Source organism: Bacillus rossius, chromosome 3, assembly GCF_032445375.1.
Source record: "Bacillus rossius redtenbacheri isolate Brsri chromosome 3, Brsri_v3, whole genome shotgun sequence".
Lineage (NCBI taxonomy): Eukaryota > Metazoa > Arthropoda > Insecta > Phasmatodea > Bacillidae > Bacillus > Bacillus rossius.
In genome coordinates, this window is record NC_086332.1 from 86,612,559 (window position 1) to 86,637,097 (window position 24,539).

General features: G+C 36.1%; 1 protein-coding gene across 2 annotated transcripts in view; it reads right to left on the reverse strand.

Annotated features, from left to right (window-relative positions):
- LOC134531004 (uncharacterized) overlaps nucleotides 1–24,539 on the reverse strand; it is a 53,381-nt gene that overhangs the window by 13,182 nt on the left and 15,660 nt on the right. The window contains exons 3-4 of one of the 2 annotated variants that reach the window (XM_063366429.1): nucleotides 19,253–19,388; nucleotides 10,812–10,945 (exon numbers count right to left, since the gene is read on the reverse strand). In XM_063366429.1, the coding sequence (XP_063222499.1) occupies nucleotides 10,812–10,945; nucleotides 19,253–19,388 (270 nt within the window). Of the gene's footprint in view, nucleotides 1–3,848; nucleotides 4,122–10,811; nucleotides 10,946–19,252; nucleotides 19,389–24,539 lie in introns of those variants that run through there. The other variant, XM_063366430.1, reaches the window with a different exon arrangement.

Here is a 24,539-nt window from a genome sequence, read left to right on the forward strand (position 1 = left end):
AAAATTAAAAGTAAATTTTATTCCATCAATCCCTTCTGCTTTGTTTTAGATGACAAAACACCGAAGAAATGCGCAGCTCGAGCAGATGTTAGCAGTGGAAGCAGGTGGAGAAAAAGGAACCCTAGCAAATGGAAGCGCAATGTAGAAAAGGAAAAACGTAAGGGTGGTTTGCCTCATAAAAAAACATTTGCAACGTGCTGCTAAAGTTCCTAAAACTGTAAACTGTTTAATGTGTAGATTTAAATGTGCTCAAACGTTTTCTGAAGAAAAACGAAAGGAGATCTGTTCGACTTACTGGAAGCTAGATGATTATCGAAGACAAAAAGACTTCATTCTTCACTGTGTTACGAGCAGTACACCAGAGAGGAGGAGACTCCGCCAGGACAGTGGCACACATCGTACAGATGCCAAAAAGTATTTCTTTGAACAAGAAGGAGAAAGAATTAGTTTGCCAAGCTTTTTTCCTGAAAACCCTATGCATTAGCAACAAGGTCATTCTGACTGCATTTAAGCACAAAAGCATGTGTGGCAGTTTTTCAGGTGAGGATTTGCGAGGAAAACATCCACCAGCAAACAAGACAAAACCAGAAGTAATAGAAGATGTTAAATGCCATATTGAGAGTTTTCCTGTTGTAGAATCACATTATTCAAGGAAATCCACAAAGCATTTATACCTAGATAGCAAACTTAGCATTGCACAAATGTACCATTTATACACAGATAAATGCAAGAACGAAGGGAAAATGCCTGCTTCTCAAATAACATACAGGAGAATTTTCGGTAACGAGTACAACATGTCATTTTATAAGCCGAAAAAGGACCAGTGCAGTTTGTGTGCAAAATATGATAATGCCACACATGAAGAAAAGTTAAGACTTCAAGAACAATACCATGCACATCAGAAACGGAAAGAAGAATGCAATACGGCCAAGTCCATTGATAAAGAAAGAGCAACAACAGATCCAAGCTTTGTGTCAGCCACATTTGATTTTCAGTCAGTGCTCCAAATTCCATCTTCAGATGTCAGCCAACTGTACTATAGTAGAAAACTCTGTGCCTATAATTTCACAGTTTATGAGTGTAGCACGAACACAAATTCGGCATACTGTTTTGCATGGACAGAAATCAATGGCAAAAGGGGCAGTACAGAAATTGGTACTTGTTTGTTCGATTATTTGACAGGCCTTCCGGAACAGGTAACTGAGGTCTCATTGTTTTCGGACACTTGTGGAGGCCAAAATAGGAACAAACATGTTGCAGCACTCCTTTTGTATGCTGTACAAACTACGCATCTTCAAGAAATTGAACACAAGTTCTTGGAGAGTGGACACACGTACATGGAAGTAGATTCAATGCACAGTGCCATTGAAAAGGCTAAGAAATACGTCCCAGTGTACAGTATGCAGGACTGGTTGGTAATATTCAGAATCGCTCGATCAAAACGACTTCGGAATAAGAGAAATGAGCCATACATCGTAAAGGAATTAAAATATTCTGATTTCTACAACATTTAACAGCTGACTCAGTTGCTGATGAAAAACACAACAAAAGATGTTACTGGTGCTACTGTTAAATGGCTCCAAGTAAAGTGCTTCAAGTACTCTAAAGAAGCTCCTTGGGTTTTACAGTACAAGTACGAACATTCTGGTGAATATCAAGCAATCAGGGTTCTTGGAAAAGGGCGGCCTGCATGTCCAAAGCAGTTGTTAAAAGCATACTCCAACCCATTGCCAATCAGTGTTGCAAAGAAGAACGATCTCCAAAAACTCTGCCGATCTGGTATTATTCCCGAAGAACTACATGGTTGGTACAATAATTTACCAACATCTGACACTATAACTGACATACTTCCAGGACCTGCTGTTGAAGATAGTGGAAGTGATGATTCAGAAGATGATCACTAAGAAGCTGATGAAGAAACTCATCTTTATAAATGACAGTGATTATACTAGGAAGACAGAGTGTGTGCATAAACTTGCCGAGTTAGCCTCGAGTGTGATTGTCGTACTTTAATTAAGGGACAGTTGAAATTGTTAGTTCCAGTGTCTTTAAATTTTAGTAATTTAGCCAGACTTTGTTAAATTCCAAATTTGTATTACAATAACTGCTAAAAAGGGAAGTTTGTGCAATGTTTTGTGAGACTATCAAGTTACACATTTATCAATCAGTGTGACAGTTGTCATTTTCAGATCCTACGTCTTTAAATAGAAGTTAAATAGCCAGATTTTGTTAAACGTAAAAATGTGTATTACCACAATACCAATTAATACAGTAATTTGCAACGTTTTGTGAAGTAACTGTCAAGTGACACATTTTTCAATCAGTGCGACAGTTGTCATTGTTCCTGTGGCTTTAAATTGTTATAAAAGAGCCAGCCTTTGTAACATTTTTGTTATTCCTGTGTCTATGAATTGTAATAAAAAGCCACACTTTGTTACACTTTTAGTTTGTGTCTTTAAAGCGTAGTAAAATAGCTAGACTATGCTAACATGTACAATAATGCTAAGAATGCAGTGAGTGCAAAATTTGAGAAGAACACACCTATCAAGTGACACATTTTTCAATAGTGTGACAGTTATCATTTTTACTTTCTGTGTGTCTTTTTACTGTATTAGAATGGTCCGATTTTGTTGAACTTAAAAATGAGTATTACGAGGAAGAATAATGTGTGCAATATCGTGTTAAGTTATTATTTAGTAGCATTTAAGTGAGCCAAACAGAGACAGTTACAGTTAGTAAGTCAGTTCCTGTGTACTTAAGATTGAGTTAGTAAGTTCCAACAACATTTTAAAAGGAGTTGAATAAATGCATGTTTAAAATAATTTAAGTTTATTGGTTGGTTTCCAAAATTAGATTTTTGAGAAGAGTTCAAACTTTTAAATACATTTTACTCAAAACATACATTTTGGACTTAGTGCCTTTTCCTCGTAAGCCCACGATATACAGTAATATATCATTCAATAGTCTTCTATCAACTGGTGTTAATTCAAGACCCAATAAAATGTATGTTAACTATTCTGTAATAAGTAACTAAAAACAAACTACATGCAATATCAGTTTGTTTGTAAGACACTTGACAAATGAAAAAAATTAATATTTAAAGAAATAATTTATTATATAGCACACAAATCATTGAAATTAATCTCTGTGTTAGCCGTTCCTTAAAAATTCAGAAAGACTCTGTTTCCTTCGTCGATAATAGGTTGTATAATCTAAGGTTTCAGTTTTTTCAGAGGACATAAATTATTTTAATTTATTAATTTATTACACACAAATAATTTGATTTTTTTTTTTGTACAAAGCCGCTAAAGACCACAATGAAAGCGGAATGTCTAAGATTTGGAATTATAAACTATTAAAAATATCAGAGACTTAAACTATCTGCAGCATCGCCTCTTGATTGATGTTAGTTTAACTCCAGTTTTATTTTCAATTAAGCTATACATCCTTTTCTTGGAAATTTAAATGTAAATGAAAAATACATAATTATGAAATGGTGAATTCAAGGTCAATGAAAGTCGCTCAACATCTTAGAAATGAAAAAAAAAAGCAACATTAAAATATTTTTAAATCATGTGAATGGTTGGCAGGGTGGCCACTCTTCTGGGATAATAAAATTCCTGGTTTTTTCCAGGTTTTTTTAAGGGTGGTTTTTATCAATATTTGCATACAATTTGTATTTTTGTTACACAAAGCACACACAATATGATGTTTTATTGGTGTTAAACAATAGACAACTTAACTATAGGCTTAAAAATTAAATCAATGAACTTGCTTAAAACAAAACCTACCACCAACAAAAAAATTTATAATCTCACGTCACAAAAATTACTTGACACCAAACGCACGTGTTTTGCCCCTCTTGCGTGGCTGGCTAATGCTGTTCTTCCCATCCATGCTACCGATATTGATTTTAACATACACAAATTGCAAATAGCGTTTGTCCTGCACTTTGGATCTTCAAACTCTTCCGTATTATATTTGTCATTGTATGAGGTGACCGAACTTGTTGACATTTTGATAGTCTGCGCCAATTACATGTTAGATTAAAAAATTCAAAACAACGTCCCGCACAACTAAACTTTTAAAAAAACTCGAGAAAAGTATCCGTGATACCGTGACGCAACAACATGAACGCAAAGTAAAAACAAATATACATACAAAACTAGTGCTACCAACATGCTGTGCGAGAAATTACTACCACCCTACAACAACATTTTCAGCCAAAATGCTGTTGCTTTTGAATACAGAAACATAATAAGTATGGAAGTCTGAATTGTTAACGGTTTCTTATGTACTACAAAAGTTTTTAAATGCAATATTAACAAATTAACTTTTACAAAATATAGCTCACGAGCATACTGTCGTGCTTTGACGGGTGATGAATGTGCTCATTTAACAGCCGTATGTTATTGCGATCGTTACTTCATAAAAAAAATTCCCGGTTCTAATAAAAATTCCTGGTTGATTCCAGGTATTCCTGGTTTTTTTAAGAAATCCTGGCTATTTCCCGTATTTCCCGATTTCCCGGTTGGCTGGCCACCCTGGGTTGGTCAGGGTAGGTTGGGTACATTAAAATTACCACAAATAATGACAAATGGTTATGATACGTTAACTACAGTTTACAACAGTAATTCATAACAAACTGTTGAAATGCTATTATAGCAATGGTAAAATGCTATTATAGCAATGGTAAAATGCTTACAATGGGGCTTTTCTGTAAATAAAAAAACAAATTCTGACAATTTTTTTTTTTAAACACTAAAGATGATCCTCTAACCTAAAAATTTATAAATTCTTACTGGTTTCTAACAAATTACCATTTATATGTTGAAGAAATTTCAAATACAACAATACTGTAGTTAAGAGAGCAGATAAAAGTTATGAAATGTTCAGAAAATTACTAATTTCACGTATGATTTAGTTGTGTACCAGTGGTCTACTTTCCCCTGAACCAGTTTACTACTAATGTTTACTTTCTGAAACTCTTGTGAAAAGTACTTTTAAATATATATTTTTTTCAAATTTGTTTTTTGAGTAGGTACTAAATGTTTTATGCTAACAGTGTGTTTCAAAGTGCCTAAGTTCGCCTATCTATGCAGGTTTAACTAGTAAATAATTATTTAAGGAGTACACCAAGACCGTATCATATTAGATCACATGGTAAAACTGCACGGTAATATTTTTACTTTGCGGTTTTTTCAAAATTTAATTTAAAAATCTGAAAATACCTTTTTAGAACACTAGAGACGTCCCTGAATTCACCCCGAAAACAGTGTTCGTAAATACTGAGAAATCACTGTCTAAAGCTTACATTATAATACTTGTGCATTCACGTAACCGCAGTAATTTATTGTTTACCCGTGTGGGTCTGTTTGTTTTGTTTGGAGAACTTTAGTCAGCAATGGAGTTCTTTTAATGATAAAATTAGTTTTGATGATGACTGTACTGCATTATAAGGAAATTTGAATGTTTATATTTTCGGTCTGTTGTTTTTGTCAATAAATAATTGCATTATGAATTCTTTTGTCCTGAAATTTGCATTTTAACATTTAAAGTACTATTTTGAGCAATACAGTAACGAACAAAATATACTTTTAAACATTGTTGACAGTTTATTACGTTAGCTTAGTTACATTAAAATTATAGTAATTCTTCTGTATCATGTATTCAAGTTCATCCCTTGATCCTGATGGCATGAACCTGTAGTGCATGATGCTTGCTGTTTTAATTTAATACATCGAAAGCTCCAATAACTTTTGAAATAACAATGAATAATGATCTTAAGTTGAATAAAAAAAAATTATTTTACCATTAAAATTTATTTTATGTGACAAGTTTTTGTTATATGCAGGATCTTTCGACATACTAGATTAAAACAGCAAGCATCATGAACCACAGGATCAAGAGATAAACTTGGTTAAGTGATACGGAAGCATTACCGTATTTTTAATGTAGCTAACATAACCTTATCAAACATTCTCAATATTTAACTACAGTTGTCTAAAACACACACACAGACCCACACGGGTAAACAATAAATGGCAGTGGCTATCTCGATGTACAGGTATTGTAATATAAGCTATGAACTGTGTTTCCAGCAAACCAGTAGGAATTGAGAAACACTGTTTTTAGGGTAAATAGAAGGCCATCACTAGTGTTCAAAAAAGATATGTTCAGAATTTTACTATAAATTTTCGGAAAAGCCATGACATAAGAATTTTACAAGTGTAGTTTAAGAGCTTTCTTAAAGAATCAATAAAAATCTGTGAATGGTATTTTCTTTAGTTATTCTAAAATTGTGTACAAAAGGGTATTGTGATATAAGATTTGATGTGATATAAGATACAAACATTTTATTTTCTAGGTTAGGTAGAGCTTTTAATTAATCCTAGAATATTACAAAAATCTTTCAATTTTTTGGGTTAAGTTTTAACTCAATGAAGTATGTAATGACACCAAAGGTAGAGAGGTTGTTTATGTTAGATCAGTTGCAGTGTTCTTCAAAAAAATCCCTCAAACTGCATTTTTACCGATTGGGTCACATGTTCAATTGTATGTATCTGAATATTTCAAAACTGATTATTAAACTCTCATTTCAACATGTTGAAGAATTAAAATAATATTGGCAATAACTGTTCCACAAGGATTTTATACCTATATATGATATGATCACACTCATGATGGGTACCTACTCGCACAGTGTGAGAGTAATTGTCATAAAGTATTTTGTCATTTAAAAATATTTGCACACAAGTTTAATTTAAGCTTATATGTTCTTTATCGGCTGGGCTCTTTTAATTTTCTTTTAGGTTCTAGGTTTCTTCTAAACTTTACATTTTCAATCTTATACTTAGTAATACATATATAGAAATATTTATTTTTTGGTTCTTTATTGTTATTAATAAATCTCTGTTACGATTCTTATAATTCCCACTGTAAAGTAATTTACCACATGTGTTAGCTTTCCTTACAAGCACTAAATGAATAAAAATTTTGCAGCAACGTGAGAGTGAAAAATATTTTATGCTAAAGCTAGATTAAATACATTACCGTAAACTGGGGATACTTTGAACACTTTTTGACTTTTTTATTAAATATAATTTATATTTACAATGTATTAACTGAAATTTTTTCACCAAAATAGGAGGACCATGAAGCCAAAATGATACCATAATTTAGTTGGTCAGATAAAAAAAAAATACTATTAAAATTAAATAAAAATGCAGTGTTCAATGTTTCCCTGCAATTGGGGTAACATTGAACAACCATTATTTTATACTGGCATTCAAACTAATATTGCTAACAATCAACTTTGAACACCTGCTAGGTTTCACAAACTAAGTAAATTAATAAATTATGTTTTTTTATAATGTCATAACATTAAATTTAAAGCACAACAACACACAAATTTTGTTTGTAAATTTTTAGAAACTACTTATTTTTATATCAGATTATCTTAGTCCAGAAATTTCAACTTTGCAGAGTTTGAAACCACATAACTGCATCTACTGAAGTGTTTTTAGATACAAATCTAGCTCATTCTCACTGAAAATTAGAAATCCTTGTCTATCAACCCTTGGAGCACTCAATGACCTCACTATGTCTTCCTTGCAAACTGTTCCTTCATCAGCTACATTGGGCCAATAAAACTTCAGTGCCATTTTATGACTGTGCCGAAGAAACTTTACATCACATGTTGATCCAACATTATCTTGAGACACATTTATAATCTTACCAACATAATGTTTTACGGATTTCTTCACTTGAAACTTGACCAAACAAAAAGCCTCTTCTACTAGAACATTGTCTGAGGAACCATTCAAAATTTCCATCCCATACTCATGCTCATCATCTTCATGTTCACTATGATTGTGTTCACTATTTTCTTGTAATGCACACACATCTTCATCGCTGCTTGTACCATTGTCATCTTCCTCTACAATACTCTTCTGGCTTTGTTGCTGTTGGGTAGAACTACTTGCTAATAATAGGTCATATGCAGAGATACTTTTTCCTGGCACAACATTAATTCTTCTTTTCCTCTGTCTTCTCACTGGCTCATCAACTCCTCTCATTTCCTTGAGCATGCTGACGACTGCCTCTGACACAACTGCATTGGGTGCAAGTTCCTTTTCTGTAGACTGGTCACAAATTCCATCAGGTAGTTTTGCCATTACCATGGTAGGATTCAGAGGGTATATTCCACATTTTCTGAACCCTGCAGTCAAATTATTACTAGTATCAGCCACACTAGAGTATAGTTTCTCATACAGTTTGGTAAGTAATCGTGGAAACTGATCTTTACTGAGTGTTTGGGATTTCTTTTTTGATGATGACTTCCAAACGTCCAGCACATTTCTCCAGTACCGCTTCAATGGGCCATAAAATGCAACATCGAGAGGTTGCAGCAGGTGAGTACCATTTGCTGGTAAACAGGTGAAGGCGATGTCATTTTCTTGTGCCAGCTTCAGAACACGTTCGCTGAAATGGCTGCTCAGGTTGTCACCTATCAAGACTTTTTTCCCTGGAATGTTCTTCACATGTGGAACGAACACCGTCTCAAACCAGTCACTGAAAGTAACAATATCAAACCAGCCACTCTTGCTGCGATTATATCGAGTGTTTGGTGGACCACCTTCTGTCCAAGTGGACCATATGTGCTCTGCCTTATAGACAACATATGCAGGCAACATAGAACCACATGCTGAACCACAGAACATAATGGATATTGAGCTTTTGGTACTGCTTCGAACTCTATCTGTATATTTGACCCCTCTCTTAAAAATGCATTTCTTTTGGCCAGGGTCATCAGACAAATTAGTCTCGTCATAGTTGAATATGTTTGTTGGCGAGACTTCAGTACCATCATCATTTAATAGTGTAGCAGTCAGATTGTCAAAGTACTGCTTTACTGTTTCAGCAGATAAGGAAGCCCTACTTATGCTGATGTTTCGACCCATACGTCTGGATATTTTGGCTCTGTGCCTGTTCAGAAAGGCTAAGGCCCAATCACTACTCGGAATGTTATTCTTAAAACAGGGTACTGTGCGGCCTCTAATGTTTAAATATGCACTAGCCATCATTCTCAGGTCTAATGTGTTAAACGGAAATCCCCATTCAGCAACCTTTATCAAGTGGTCAACAAAACTATTTTCTTCATCGGCAGAAAATACTAATGGTCGTCCAATGCTATTTGTGTGTTTATTTCTTAACTTATGGCTTAGGGTTCCCAATGGAATAGAAAATTGCTTACTAGCTTTTCTTAATGTCATTTTCCCTTGCAACACATTCTTCAGAGCTTGATCCAGATTTTGTGTGGTATAATTCTGGTATGCACGTGCATCTATCCTACGAAAATGTTTTCTTGGCATTATCTGTCAAACAAAAAAATACAGACTCATATAACACAACACAAATAACATTTTAACAACAAAGTACCATAACTGAATAGTAAAACAGCATAAATAGCGAAGAGGGAATGAATGAAATAATTTATTTGGCTTGGGGGAACTTTGAACAATGTTCAAAGTTACCCCATTTTAGGTTAGAAAATTTCAAATTTGTAGTCATTGAACATAACATGCAAATATTCCAAATCAATGCACTGTTCATGAGTAAAATATATTACCAACATCTTTGTAAACGAGAAAACCAATAAATAAAGTGGTTAACTTATATACTAACCTTTTTAGAGATTAAAGTTGTCCCAGATAATAATTTTAGTGAAAATTAGCAACCATTTTGAATATCCACCAAAGAGATATGAGTAAAACCTCTGTAGGCCAGGTGCACCAAAATGCTTAAATATAGTACAAAAAACATACCAACATAACATTTACCTGTGAATTAGACAGGAAAACTTTCTATAGACGTCAATATCAATTTATGAAAAAATGTTCAAAGTTTCCCCCGTGTTCAAAGTATCCCCAGTTTACGGTAAGTCATTTAGTTATATAGGTAGTTACATAAATAAAATATAAGGTAATTTCTGTTCATTATACTCATCTAAGTGAAATATGTAATTTTTTTTCATTAAAATGCTTATGATGTCTTTAATGGTACTGTTGCAGAACATTCTCAAGTTTATGTTTATTGCTAGCAAACTTCAGATACTTTCTGTTTTCTTAATGATGATTAAGGCACACTTTCACATTCTTTCTCTTGTGCCCGCTAATATTTCAGTACTCTGCCCATACTAACACATTTCCTAAATTTAAACACTAGTCGAGAAACATTCACAAATTGATAAATAATTTTACACAATATAATCAGTTAAGGATTATTAGGATACAAGGTTAGTGGCACACCAGAGAGGTAAACAGCATAACACCCCCCACACAGTTAAGTTCTGTATCTGCTAAATCAAACCAACATACTGGATATCAAACATTCCATACCATTACTGAACCATGTAATAAGTAGACTTAAAGTTTTGACTAACAAGAAGAAAAAAATACTAAAAAGTGTAGAAGGGAAAGAAAATTAATGAAATTGAGGGGGAGAAGAAAATTATTATGTCACTTGAAATATTAAATAGTAATCATGACAAAATAAGAAAGTAAATAAATAAATCTGAGAAAACTATACAACTAGGAATAACAAATGGCCTAATGAAATGAACCTAAATTTCCTTCAATAAATAACACAAACACTTAACCAAGATTTCAGCTCAGAACTTACATACTATAATGCCAGAGTACATCATGTGTTTCTAGGCTATGTCTCATGCAGCAACAATAACTTATGTTGTATGCATACACTATACAAAACAAAGAATATTTATATATGTGTGCATATAAATGTATTACCTGTGTTGTGGCCCTGCACTGGAGTTTAATGACATCTACAACATTGACAGGCTGGTTAATTTTCATCTGCTTTTTATTCTTCTTCTTCTTCTTCTTCTTGGTAACATTGAAATTGCCACCATCTTGTCTTGCAACTATACAGAAAAAAAAATTAAAATAAGAATATGTATTCCTAAAAAAATTCTACTAAAGGATAAACACTTTTATAATCAGACACATAAAGGCTATTTGCCACATAGGTGTTCTTGAATCTGCAGAAATCAAGTGACATCTATAATTTTGCATGTACATTCAGAGAAAATAAAAAAAATTATTCGCAATTAAAAATTCAGATGTGACCAAATTAAAAGCACCTAATCAAAATTAATATTAAAAACTATCAAGAGACTACTTGTGCCAAAACAAGCAGGGCTTTAAACATTTAAATTTAAAATTAAGTTAGGGAAGAAAAAAACACATGTATACTTAGCAGCAATGCATGATACAAAGGAAACTTTGGAACAATATTTTACACATTAAACTAAAATTTAGTACCACTCTGATGCACATTTGTATATAGTTGCAAAATATTTGACATTCTTTTGTTATGTAGTTTTTAAAGTATGTTGTCTGCTGAAATCTGTGATTGGTCAATACAATCAAGTCTACCACAGGGAGCCAAACGTGTTCATGACGAGTGTTTATCAAATGTCACCATGTGAGAGAAGTTGTAACAAATTCCTTGTGGAAAAGATTGTAGAATGGCTAAGTTTCATATTTTCCAGTGCCATAGTCGATAAGAAATGAGATAAAATCAATTACTTAAAAAGTATTTAATACCAATCCTTTGCTTGTTTCTATGTTTTAAGCACTGATATAGTGTCTTGTTATAAATATGTTTAAATGAAAAATACTTCAGTTCCTCGCAGTAGATGCAAAATGGCAGTATCATGGAGGACCACTGTACTGTGATTTAGGCGGGATAGTGACAAAACCAAACAAATCACTGCGTGACTAAATGTAATAGTAACAGCTGTTAATGATTTTACAAAGTCTGCAAGTATTTTATTGTGTGGGTAGGTATGCAGAAACTGATTATCTCACAACAAAGACATGGGGAAATGAAGGATGCATTATTATTGACATTATAGTAACAACACATCAATTCAACTTGTAACTTCAAGGCAGAACTTTCAGTCAAGGTTTGCCTCACGATCCTTTCTTTGAAGCAATAAACAAAAATTAATTACTAATTATATCACAGTCATATGATTTGAGTTCAAAACTTTACAACATAATATTGACGTCCCTCGGCTTGAGGCCCATTCCCTGCTTGCGTGACTGTCCAGTTATGCCCGTACTGCTCTGTGGGGTGTGGGTCCAGGCCAACGTGGCCGGGACCGGGAACTGCGGGACCTGGAGGGAGGAGTTAGGTGGAGAGGAATATTGGTAAACTGTTCCAATAACGATTTGGCGTTGACGATTTCACGAGCCTCTTTTATTAACGATTTATTACCCTGCCGCAGCCTGGCGGAACTGCCGTGGAACAAGCTCCCTTCCCACGACGACCCAGACTCCCGTAACACCGTACGGTCCGTTATGACGTCCTGGCACAGATTGAGTGTGGTTATACGTAATACTAATCCCGTTTAAGGTTACACCGTGAAGAAGCGCTGTGGGCGCGCGCCCTGTTACGTAACGTTCCGTAAGACGATAGAAGTTCTGAGTTCCGCAACTGCGCGTCCACGGTCTAGAATACTCTGCTAGTAACGTCACTCGACGACTCGTAAATTCAGTAACGCGGCGAATGACTCACGGAGGCAGCTTGACTGCCGTATCAACTCGAGAACTGAAAACGAAAGGTTGGCCACGAGCTCCGGGTACGCGCCTCGCGAGCAGCGCGGAGCGGCGTACACGACCGTCCTCGTTCGAGCCCTGAACATGACTGACTCTCCCTGCCCGCCCGCGGGCCGGCGCCCGCGGGCTGCGGGAAGGGGAGGGGAGGGGAAATCGGCCGGCGTGGGAGAGGTCCCGTCCCGCGGCGCGCCAGGCTGCAATTACATACTAGCATACTTGCGGAAACACAGAATATTCACAGCTAAACGAAACATTAATCACAACAAGTTTACAGAATTAATAAATTATATACAATATTTACATACTCGTTGAGGCCCGTGACCATTTGGAAAATATACAAAAACACAGAATCCTCTCTTGCACAAAAAGGCTCATTAGCCCGCTAGGGCGCACGCGGGTGCGTCCCTGGCCGTTGCACTTCACTGGGGGGAAACACACTACCTCAGGCCCCCGTCGGTGGCCAGGTACGGCCTCTGCACCTGAGAGGGTACGACGACTGTCGTCAATATCTAGGAAGCTAGTAAGTAAACAATGATTAAAGTTTAAAGCTCTCTAGCTGCCTCATGAATACCAAAATACAACTGCCAGTTTCGGAAAGGTACCTGACAACCTACGACCACCAGTTCCTCTGCGGTTTCACTGAGGATGTGCAGTTCAACATTTGAATTGCAATAAAAAAGTTGTTTGACAATTATTCTCAAATAAGAAGCATATTATGCATTTAGAAAAAGATTTTAAAAATTTATCTTTATTTAGTAATTGAAATCAAAATAAGGTATATCACTGTCAATGATAAAATTGAATAAATATTCAAATTAAGAAAATATGTTGATCAATATTATCTGCAAACTAATTATTTTAACGGTTAAACTCTGTTTAAGTTTCTATTTATATAGTTTAAACAAAACATTACATTTTCACTGTAAAACTAAAATAAAATTCCCTAATATCTTCAATATAAGCTCTATATAAGCTATATAAACTACATAAATAATATTTTTAAAAAAATATGAAAAAAATTTAAAAAGATTATTTTGAATAATGTGCTTAAATAAAGATATTCTTCTTCACAAAAATATAACCCCCTGACCCCCTATAAATTCAAATCACCAAAAAATAAAGAAAACTAAGTACTTTTAGTAGTAAAAAAGGCATAAACCATATATTACCAAAAATATAATGTACATCCTCAGATGACAATCTGCACATACAAAGTTGAGTCTCCAATGATTTTCAACTGTTTGCATATTTGGCCCAGCTCCTTCCCACAATATCAGCCAATTTGTCATTAGTTTCTTTCTGATGTTTTCAACTATTCTCAAGGATCACTGAACCTCAGTCTAGAACACCACATCACTGACTCCTAACTCTACATTAAGATGGTCCCAGTACCTTTCGAGAATGTTCCCGAAAGTGTATGACCAGATTCACTGTCAGCAACTTTGCTGTACACTAGTCACAGACCAGATGTGCCAAAAGTTCACAAACTTGTCACCCCATACCTGGTTTCTCCATGTTATATAAACTTAATGAGTGTATGGCCCATTAAAATTTTTATTAAATTCCTCGTAAAATTTTTTAAAGCTCAAGTGTCTTATTTTTTCATGTTGGTTTGCCAAGATACAAGTAAAAACTGATAGTTTCCATTTTCATTGTCTGACTGGCCTTGCAAAGTCACTGCCATCTATTTTTAAAGCAAATAATTTGATTCAGTTTGCATCATCAACAATTTTAATTACGCACTTTTGGTATGCATTAATGACATCACCACCTCGACTTACTCTACATACTTAATGTACAGAAGTTTTTTTTTTAATATAGAGTGCCTAAATCTTTGTGACTGGTGAACACAGACTACAGCTCATAAATTATAACTTTTGAAAATGATCTGTGAGAATGCGGTTTGAGGCAATTGTTTTCACAGTAGTCGGCAGGTAAAATTTGTTAGCATTGGTCCTGTTGACGATTGTAAAAACTGAAATGGGCAAAACACTTCAAACAGTTCAAGCTTTTTAAAGATGGTCGCAACATCAACACATCGTAAACAAAAGATGTTCATTCAAAAATAATACACCTGAACCGAGTTGCTTACAGGTAGCAGTCATAGTTCCTTGAAGGTATGGTTGTAAAGAAGGGAGAGCGAGAACCAAACATCTGTTCCCCTTCAATCGGTTCCCTCGGCAGAAGTCTAATAATCCTGAGAAATGCTAATGGCCTCTACCCCACAGAGATAGAGCTGCACAAGCCTGAGATATCTAGGATGATAAAATCCATGCAAATCATTAATGATTTTAATATCTTCAACAAAGGTATGTATGTACTTTATTCACTTCATTTAGTAATTAATCAAAACTCTTGCAGCACATTTGCAGCCGCTTCTGACCCGGAGGAGACTAAGGGACTACAAACTATGTGCGCTCGTAAGAGAACAAATAGATAACACTAAGATAGACTAGAGACGTGGCTCCGTTCCACTACGGAGTATTGGAGTAGAAGTTGTGTCTATGCTTACAAAACATAACAAAGGCTAAAGGCTCAAGTCTCAAGGTGACTGGCAAGCCAGATTTAATTTCTTAATTTCTTTTCCCTAGTTTCTAACACAATAAGTTACATTGTTTATAAGGCTCAAAGGCAATAATTTAATTCAATACAGAAAGACCTTAATCGCTGAGTACACACTTAGAATAAATAATAAATTTGTTACGTAGGCAGTCAGCCAGATCAATACAATTAAATACAAGTTATCAAACAAAGAGTCAAACACTAGCATGTGAAACAATTACCTTTACATTTAAACAGAGTAAGGGTCCAACAGGACAAATAATTTACATTCATAACCCCTCCAACGTAATACGTTCCTACAGCCACTCGGGCATGCTTACGGGTCATTTATAGCAAATAATATGAGAGATTACTTTGAACACGTGATAAAATATATATACTGCCAAAGAATACACAATTCTTTAAGAAAAGGAAAGAAAGCAAACTACCTTAACATGCCCGCTCGTGCAATAAAAAGACTATTCCTTCAATAAAAACACGTAGGCCAAAACTACGTAACGTTACGTCAACGAGCTGATAAAAATAGCTCAGAAAATTTAAGCGAGCCTAATCAGCATGCCTCAACATGGCATGACATGGCACAATAAACCAAGCCCCGAATTAATTCTGCTAAGTAACATGCACAAATGTTAAGAGGGGCTGGCTTACACGAGACCAAAACCTGAAACAGTTACTAAAGTCTCTACACGCGAGCCTGGCACAAAACACGTAAAGAACTTATGCATCCCCACATTAACTTAACTCATGAAACGATAAATCTCCCAATCCCAAACAAATGTTCATAGCAAAAGACAATTAGACACGTGTCAACACTTCCATCAATTCAAAGGCAACTTACGGCCAGTAGGCTCACGCCAAGGACTCACATTTAAGGCCGACTCGAACGTCACTCTGAGAGCACCCGCGGGTACTCCAGGCAAAGCCTCCTCAAAAACCCTACATATCATGATCAGAAAATTTAAAAGGCAACACTACTAGACCCGGCAAAAAAATCAATTTGCGCAGCACGTAAGTTTGCTGTGCCCCTGCAGAAATGAAATATTAAAGGCTAGGCAGCTACGCGAACCCAAGTCTGGAAAATGACAATCTCCAGAAAATCTTATCACACTGGACTGACATAACTTACACTTCACTAAGACAAGGTTGATTGACTAAAGTAGAACTAAGACAAGTAACGCGACTAAGGCGAATAAGACCCTGCTATTCATTCTGCAGATCCTTATATAGACTAGCCAAAAACAAGTGCGCGTGCGCAAAACGAAAGGGTGGGGAATCGGCGCACGGCGCTAAATGCTCTCGTGACCACTCCAAAGGCTGGCAGGGAGGGGGAAGAGGGGAATGGGGAGGGGTTCTACCAAGACAAGGAAAGGAGGGGAAGGATGGCGTGTGAAAACAAGACGGCAGAAACGTCCGCTTCAAACTGATGTGGACGTGTGTATACATGTATCCCCATAGGAGACTGAAAACTTAGGAGTCATGCACTTTCATGATTTACAGAAATTTTTATTTTGACATTGAGGATACATTTTCTGAAGTTAATTGCAGAACTAAACAGAATGAAAGTTTTTACTCTTTTTGCTTTTACGCAAAGAGGGCAAATCTGAGATTTTTATTCTGTGCACCTATGCTATGAAATCACAAACATGAATTAGATGCATTATTATTATTAAGCAACTTGCAAAATATATGTAATTCTAAAGTACAATATGTTGCTAAGTAGCATTAAGTTTTGCCTCCTAAGAAATATTCACTGTGCTAAAAATACATTTTTAACTGAACTTTTTTACAAGCGAGGGAGGTCTCTTTAACTACCTAGTATCAACAATGCATAAATTTTAGCTTATCATAACTATGGTCTTAATGAATCAGAATTTTTTCATGGCTATAACATACTTATGTCCATTTCCTGTTCTTTATACTTGACAGGACGAGACAACAATCTATTTTTATAACTAATTACATATTTGACATGTGCAATAAGCATAAAATCACTTATCAATATTTTGCAAACACTTCCAAAAGTAATTTCATATTTATAATTGTGCAATTTTCTTTGAGTAGTGTTAATCATTACATTGACAAAAAAATGTAAATTGTTTCTTCCGCTATTTACATTTAAAAACACTGGAAAAGACGGCATTTTAGAATGGCCAACTGTACGTCAGAGATCTGTAACACAACAGACAACTATTCAATGAAAACATTTTAATGTCTCAAATTTACATTTTTTTTTCTAATACAGCAGCAATCTATAGTATTGCTTTTCACCACAAACACTAAAGTTTTACATCCTATATTTTCATATCTTTGTCTAACTTGTAAAATGGTAGACGCCTAACCACTATCAGGAGGCGGATGTAATTACTTTTGCCAACAATAAAAGTTATTGCATATTTCACAAGTACCTTTTTAAAAGAAATTTTTGACGTGATGTTTGAAAATACCTAGGAATTTCTGTTATTAAAGTTGGAACATTTGTTTCTTTATCAAAAAATGGAAAATAAAAGGAAAATTACACAGAGTTAATTTAGGTTTGTTTAAATTTTTTCATTTTTTCTAAAATAACAGGTAAATAAATCAAGTCACTGATTTGATGGTACTGGATTAATGTTTGTAATGTATTTTTTGTCACCCATTCTGGTTCTGATCTCATACATAACATTTCAGGTATTTTTTATTCTTCTTTACAAATGCTGTATTTTTAGAAATCTTAAAATTCTCTTTTAGACATTATGTTTATGCTCTAGCTAAGATCACAATTAAATACGAGGGTTGTCTGAAAATTTTCCGACCTCAACATGAAAATGGTAGCACTCATCAATAAAAATTGGGGAGTGTGTTTGCTCACGCTTTGGAACATACCCTCTGAAATTTCAGCCATTTTGGATGCACAGTTGATTTTTAACAATTGTTTGCGAGAGTCTCTGTAAAAAATCTCTGTCCTCCGAGCGCAACTTTTAGCCTAGGGAACAAAAAAAAAGTAATTTGGGTTTAGATCTGCTGAGTAAGGAGGATGGTCATGCAGTTTAAACTACAATTCATAGATTGTCGCCATGGCAACCGCTGAGGTGTGAGCTGGTGCATGTCTTGATGAAACAAAATTGTTTGTTTCTGCAAATGTGACCTTTTTTCTGCAATTTATGCCTTCAGCTTCTCACATAATGATGCATAGTATGCACCTGTTGTGTTTTTCCTTTTTCATGATGATTAAGATTATCCTAGAAAACTGTCACCACCACTTTCCAGGCCAAAGGAACAGTCTTTGACTTTTTTGGAGCTGATTTTTCCTTCGCAGTTTTTGATGTCGCAAAAGTTCATCGTCACTCAAGCAGGTAGGCCATGCTTGAATTCAGATGCCCAAAATTTCACTGTGATAAATGATGGTGCAGAGTCCCAGTACACAGCGCCCAACTCATCTGTAATTTAGCGCAAGTGTATTGCCTTTCAAAAACAAATTTCCAAAGTCAGCTAGATACTCAATTTTCCATTCTCACAAAAACATGAGCTTCAACTCACACACAAACAATTGTTAAAAAACAAATGCAAGTTCAAAATGGCTGAAATTTCAGAGAGTACATTCCAAAGCATGAGCAAAACACATTCCCCAATTTTTGTTGATGAGTGCTGCCATCATTAGTTTGAGGTCGGAAACTTTTCAGACAATCCTCGAATACCAATCTTACCAAATGGTGATGGTTATCATTTTGGATGATACTTTTATGAGAATGTTTAATGAGGTAAATTAGAGCTGAACGTCTTGTCATATTGCAGATCATTATAGATTTGAGATGAGAATGAAATGTCAGAATGAATGCATGAGGGGAAAAACCCCACTGGATCACGGCAACATCTGCGCATGTTTCCCGTACTTGTTAAAAATCTCGCAGGGAATCAAACCCGGATCACCTAGGATGGACGTGAGGTGACTGGCTCCTAAGCCAACGTGTTAACACCATGTAATAGGAGAAGGGTTCAAAAGTGATTTCAACACGGGGAGTTGGACACAGTCCTGGGAAGACAGGAGTGGAGCAGCGACCACTCACCCTTGTTGTCAGACACGATGAAGCTGTTCTGGAAGAGTGGTGCAGAGTCTCTCCTCTCGCGCTCATCTGCGCTGCTCTCAGAGCTGCTACAGGAGGCGTCCTCTTTGCTGGCTACGCGCTCCTTCAGGCGGTTGAGCTGCGGGCAGCACAAACACTGCAGTGCGACCACCCGACTCCTAGTTTTAGTCGTCCAATGGACATTTTCATTAAAGTTTTAGCTTATGGTAAAAGTACTGGTGTGTTGGATTCAAAACTACTTCTTCATCACCAAATAGACAGTCTAATTAGTAAAACATCCTGTTTTTTGGGCTTATTAGGTTCATTACTAAATATGCTAGCAGCAATGATTTCCTATTATATCTATTTATTATGTCCTCATAATATAAAAATTAGAATATGGTTCTGAAGTTTGGAACTCTTATCACAGAAACAGACTCTAAGCATTTAGAAAAAATACAAATTAAAGTTTTTAAAACAATCTTTGAAAGATTTCATTCAAAAGATGTGCCTTTTAATCATCATGAAATGATACAAAAATATAACTCTCTCTTAAAGCTAGACGTTCTGCCCTTGATGAAAACTTTATCATACAGTTTTTTTTTAAAATATGTAACTGTAAAGAGGTAAATAAGCATACATCCCTGAAAGTTCCAGCCTAAAGTCACAGAAACAATGTGATATTTAACTCACCACGGTCATATAAATTGCTTATTCGTTGTGTGGCTAGTACTATAACTGTAGTAAAGTGTTTGATCCTTTTATGAATCCTCATAAAATTAGTAGTATTGACTTAATAATATAGTAGCATGTAAAAAACTATAGTGATTTACTTGCAGAAATATAAATCATTAATTTCCATAGGTGATATTTTATGAGTACATGTATCTTGAATGTAAATTTAAAAGTGAATTCCTGTGTTTTAATTTTTTTTATTACTATTATTTTTAAACTGTTGTGTATGATGTAGGTTAAGAAGTACCTACATTCTAGTAAACTTATTTCTTTATAGCTATAATATAAATAAATTTTATTATATTTTTATTAATTATTACAAATTAATTATACATTTATATTATAATCATGGCATAGATTATTACAACACAAAAAATTTAAAAAGTTAAAAAAAAAAAATTAAACTAGGTATATCTTATGAATTAACAAAGTGTGAATTAAAGGGTTAATACACAATTTAACACCAAAATGTCTGTCAATTCATAATATAAAACTACCAACAACACGAAATCGTCCAGACAGTGAACAGCATGTGGCGGCATTAACCTGTATATAGTTGTATCATGAACATTGGGGGATGTACCAAGCATATCGGTATGCAAATAACTCTTTGTGATAGCAAAACTTTCCTGGAATAGATTTTAAAAACTTTATTAATCACAAAAAGAAATAATACAAATTTTAAAAGGCATTAAAATACTTTGATTACATCATTCATAATCCAAAATATTCCACATCATATTAATGTATCTATTTAGCTCGGTGGTTAAATGCATAGTGCCAGACTTAAAATTACCAGGTTTGTATCCTGTCTCCTGTGTAATATATTATTTAATTATTTTTTTTTTTTTAATTTTTCTTACGTAACTTATTATTGCATTTTTGCTATGACTGTTAGTTGGAGAATAACAGCCGCTAAAGTCAGCGCATGCACAAGTCGTTCATTCGATTAGTGCCAAAGCGACTTTGAAAAGCTTGAAGAGCATGAGCATGCGTGTATGTACGTGCATGTGTGTTTATGTGGGTGCATGCACATGCATGCGTGTGTGTGTGTGAAATTTTGCTACAAACTTGGCAAAACTTTTACAGAGACATTTCAATTGCTTAGCCAAGCATACAGGAAGGACTGTGAGTCGCATTCAGTGCTATGATTGGTTTAAGCATTTTGAACACGATAAAATGTCAGTTGGTGACGATCCCAAGCTTGGACGTCTTTCCACATCTACAGATGATGACCATGTCGAGAGAGTTCGTGGTGTGATTTGTGAAAATCATCATTTATCTGTTTGAGATGTTGCAGATAAAGTGGGTATCAGCGTAGGATCCTGCCATAAAATTTTGAGTGACAAACTTGAGATGTGTCATGTCAGTGCAAAATTCGTGCCGCGTTTGTTGACTTAAATCACAAACAGACCCGTGTTGAAATCAGCCAGGAACTGCTTGCCAATGCCAATGAAAACTTCCTTGAGAACATCTTCACAGGTGATCAGACATGGGTTTATGGCTATGATTTTGAAACAAAGGTACAGTCGTCACAGTGGGTGGGCAAATGGTCTCCTTGTCCACAAGAAAAATGCGTGAGTTGGTCAAAGATCAAGATGATGTTGGTTGTGTTTGTTAAATGCAAAGGCATTGTCCATCAGGAATCTGTACCACACGGTCAGATGGTAAACAAGAAATATACTAGGGAATTCTACTGCGTTTGCGGGATGCTGTGCGCAGGAGGCGCCCTGAATTGTGGAGTAACCAGTCTTTAATGTTGCATTACGACAATTCACCACCTCACGCGTCACTCTTTGTCCGCAGCTACGTGGCAAAATGTTACACTATTGTGCCCCATCCACCCCATTCTCCAGACCTAGTCCCAGCACACTTTTTCCTGCTTCTCAAACTTAAAATCACGTTGAAAGAATGTCGTTTCCAGTCCATAGAGAATATTCAGGACAACAGGACAAGAGACCTTCGCGCCATCCCAGAAAGTACGTTCCAGGAGGCTTTCCAGAAATGAAAGAAACATTGGGAACGGTGTATTGCAAGTGGAGGGGACTACTTTGAGGTGGACAGTGTTTAAAATGTTGTACAATGTGCAATTAAGATGTTATGACCTTTCAAAACTACCACTGTTTTACGCCAAAGCACAAATTTTATAAATTAAGTTTACTGTCACCAAACGTTTGTGACAGTATGCATGCCTGTAACATCTCCTTTCGAGTCGCAGAGTGACTTACTTGACTCCAAGTCACTGAACGTGATGCGGCAGCGAGTATGATGCAATAAAACAGACCCAAGTTCAGTGAGCCTTACACTTGCAGAGCTAGCTTAGAATGTTCTCCGTCATTCTCTCCATTACACCCAGACATTATATAAGGCAGCCAAGTAGGCTGCCTGGTACTCAGTACATAAAAAGTCACGTCACGAGGTGCATCTATGTGTGACGTCCAAACCCCGCCAAAGAGCAGACCAACATCACAGAGGGCATCGAGGCACTGGCGGCCTGACGAAGAAACATAGCGGATGCCGCCAGAGAGGGGTGTCTAGGGACTCGCCTATGGGCACTGGGTTTGCGCTGGTGCTACCAGTAACATCACACAGGTTTCAGTCCAACACCCACGACTTGCTGGATGAATGCCATCTACAAAGCGAGGCTGGGAAGCCGTGTGACTCGCGAGAAGCAACACCACAACCCGAGGAATCAACTTCAAGCAAAACAGTCATGAATAACAACTCATTGCACTGGTAGTTGCAAATCCAGATCAGACACATTGGGAGGACTACCTGGATGATTGGAGCAGCCGGGGACGTTTCTGATTGGAATCCAGAGCTAACTACCATCCACTCGTGAAGCAAGTGAGTGAGCAGTCCACTAGAGGGATCATCTACGAGCCATACCAGGGCTCTCCAGGAACCACCACTCACTGGGCTCTGTTCCACAGAGGTGGACGACGGCGGACAAGTCAGCTAGGAGCGGTGCCTAGATATGCAACGCAACCGAAGGCAAATACTCACCCTGAAATCAGCCGTGCTTCCTAGCGGAGAGTAGTGAGCCCGCATAAGAACTTGGATTTACAACTTAATGTTTCCTTCCACATGAGAACCAAACTGTAAAATGGTCTTTAATTGTAATTAATTTAACATAACTTTTATTGTGAAATTTGAATGGTAGATGAATAATATTTCCTTTTTAAATAATTTTGAGGCAGTCTGTAAATAATGTTTCTTTGCATGACGCCTAAATATCCCCTTTGAAGTGTTTAATTTTTATTTGCATAACTTTGCATGGGGATGCAAACGTGACTGACCTAGGTGCCATTGCAGAAAAATTTGAAATGTTATTTGCAACAATTAATGCAAGAAAAACTTTGTTCACAGACACACATTGTTTTAAAGCCCCAGGCTTTAGAAGCTACCCCAGATATTTCTCCCTAAGTTGGTTTTTTTGTCTTGAACACAAGAACTTAGAGCCATAATTACTAGAATAGATGCAGATTCAGGTGTGAGTAGGAATTTTGCTATTGTAATATGCACCTGATGCACTAGGATGAACCGACCTCAGAATGCAAACGATGGCCTGGCAGCCTACTGGCATGCTTCTGAATAGTTTCTAGGCATTAATAGCTGCAAAAGATGTCTAGGTGTTGCTAAGGTGACAAGATAACTGCTGCAGAGCTGATGAACCCCGTGTCGCAAAACTTAGCCTTCTATTAATGTACCGTCGATCCTAAGCTAGTGCCAGCTTCTCAATAACAATCTACCATACCTGGGCAAAGCTCACCTGCTCTTAGACCTTTGCTACTCACATTACCTTATCTTGAAACGTTCATGATGTATATTGAGATCATAGTCCTTGTATGTGCGTGTGTATGTGTTAATTTCTCGTATATGTAACACGAGCATGACATAGGTTAAGATACTAAGCATGACGTGAACAGTCTTTGCTACGATCTGTTGACATGCCAGCAGTAAGCAATTATAGTAATGTTAGGAATGCCCTGCTTGAGCAGCAAGTATGAACATCTGATATGTTCTCTGCGCTGCAATGTGCCTCAATGCTCACTACACATAGATGTCGTGATGTTGCATAAACATTACGAAATCTGTGTCCATCATCGTCCTACTACTTGGACAGTGAAAATAGGCGGCAGCAAGTATGTTCGTAAAAACCGCTGTCACTTCCCTTCTGTGACTTCATGTTCAGAGATACTCACTTGACCATAGCAACCAACTATTCCAAACACCTTATCTTGGGTTCTATAACTACACGGGCTGGTTGCCATGTGATTTCGTAAATCCGGCATAATTTCCCGATTGGCGTGACAATTAAATGTAGGTAGGGCAAATGTAATCATACTGTAGTTCAATGGGGACAACAATAACGAAAAGGTATCCAGGTATTAATATAATTTTTGTTAACTGCAATGATATAACTGGAAATATTCGTGAATTCCAGCCAGTTTGCATCATTTAGTTCATTAAAAATTAAATATCACAGTAACTGCTCATTTTCCTTCAACGAAACCATATTTGGAGACCAGCTCTGTCCTGAATTTTCTGGGCC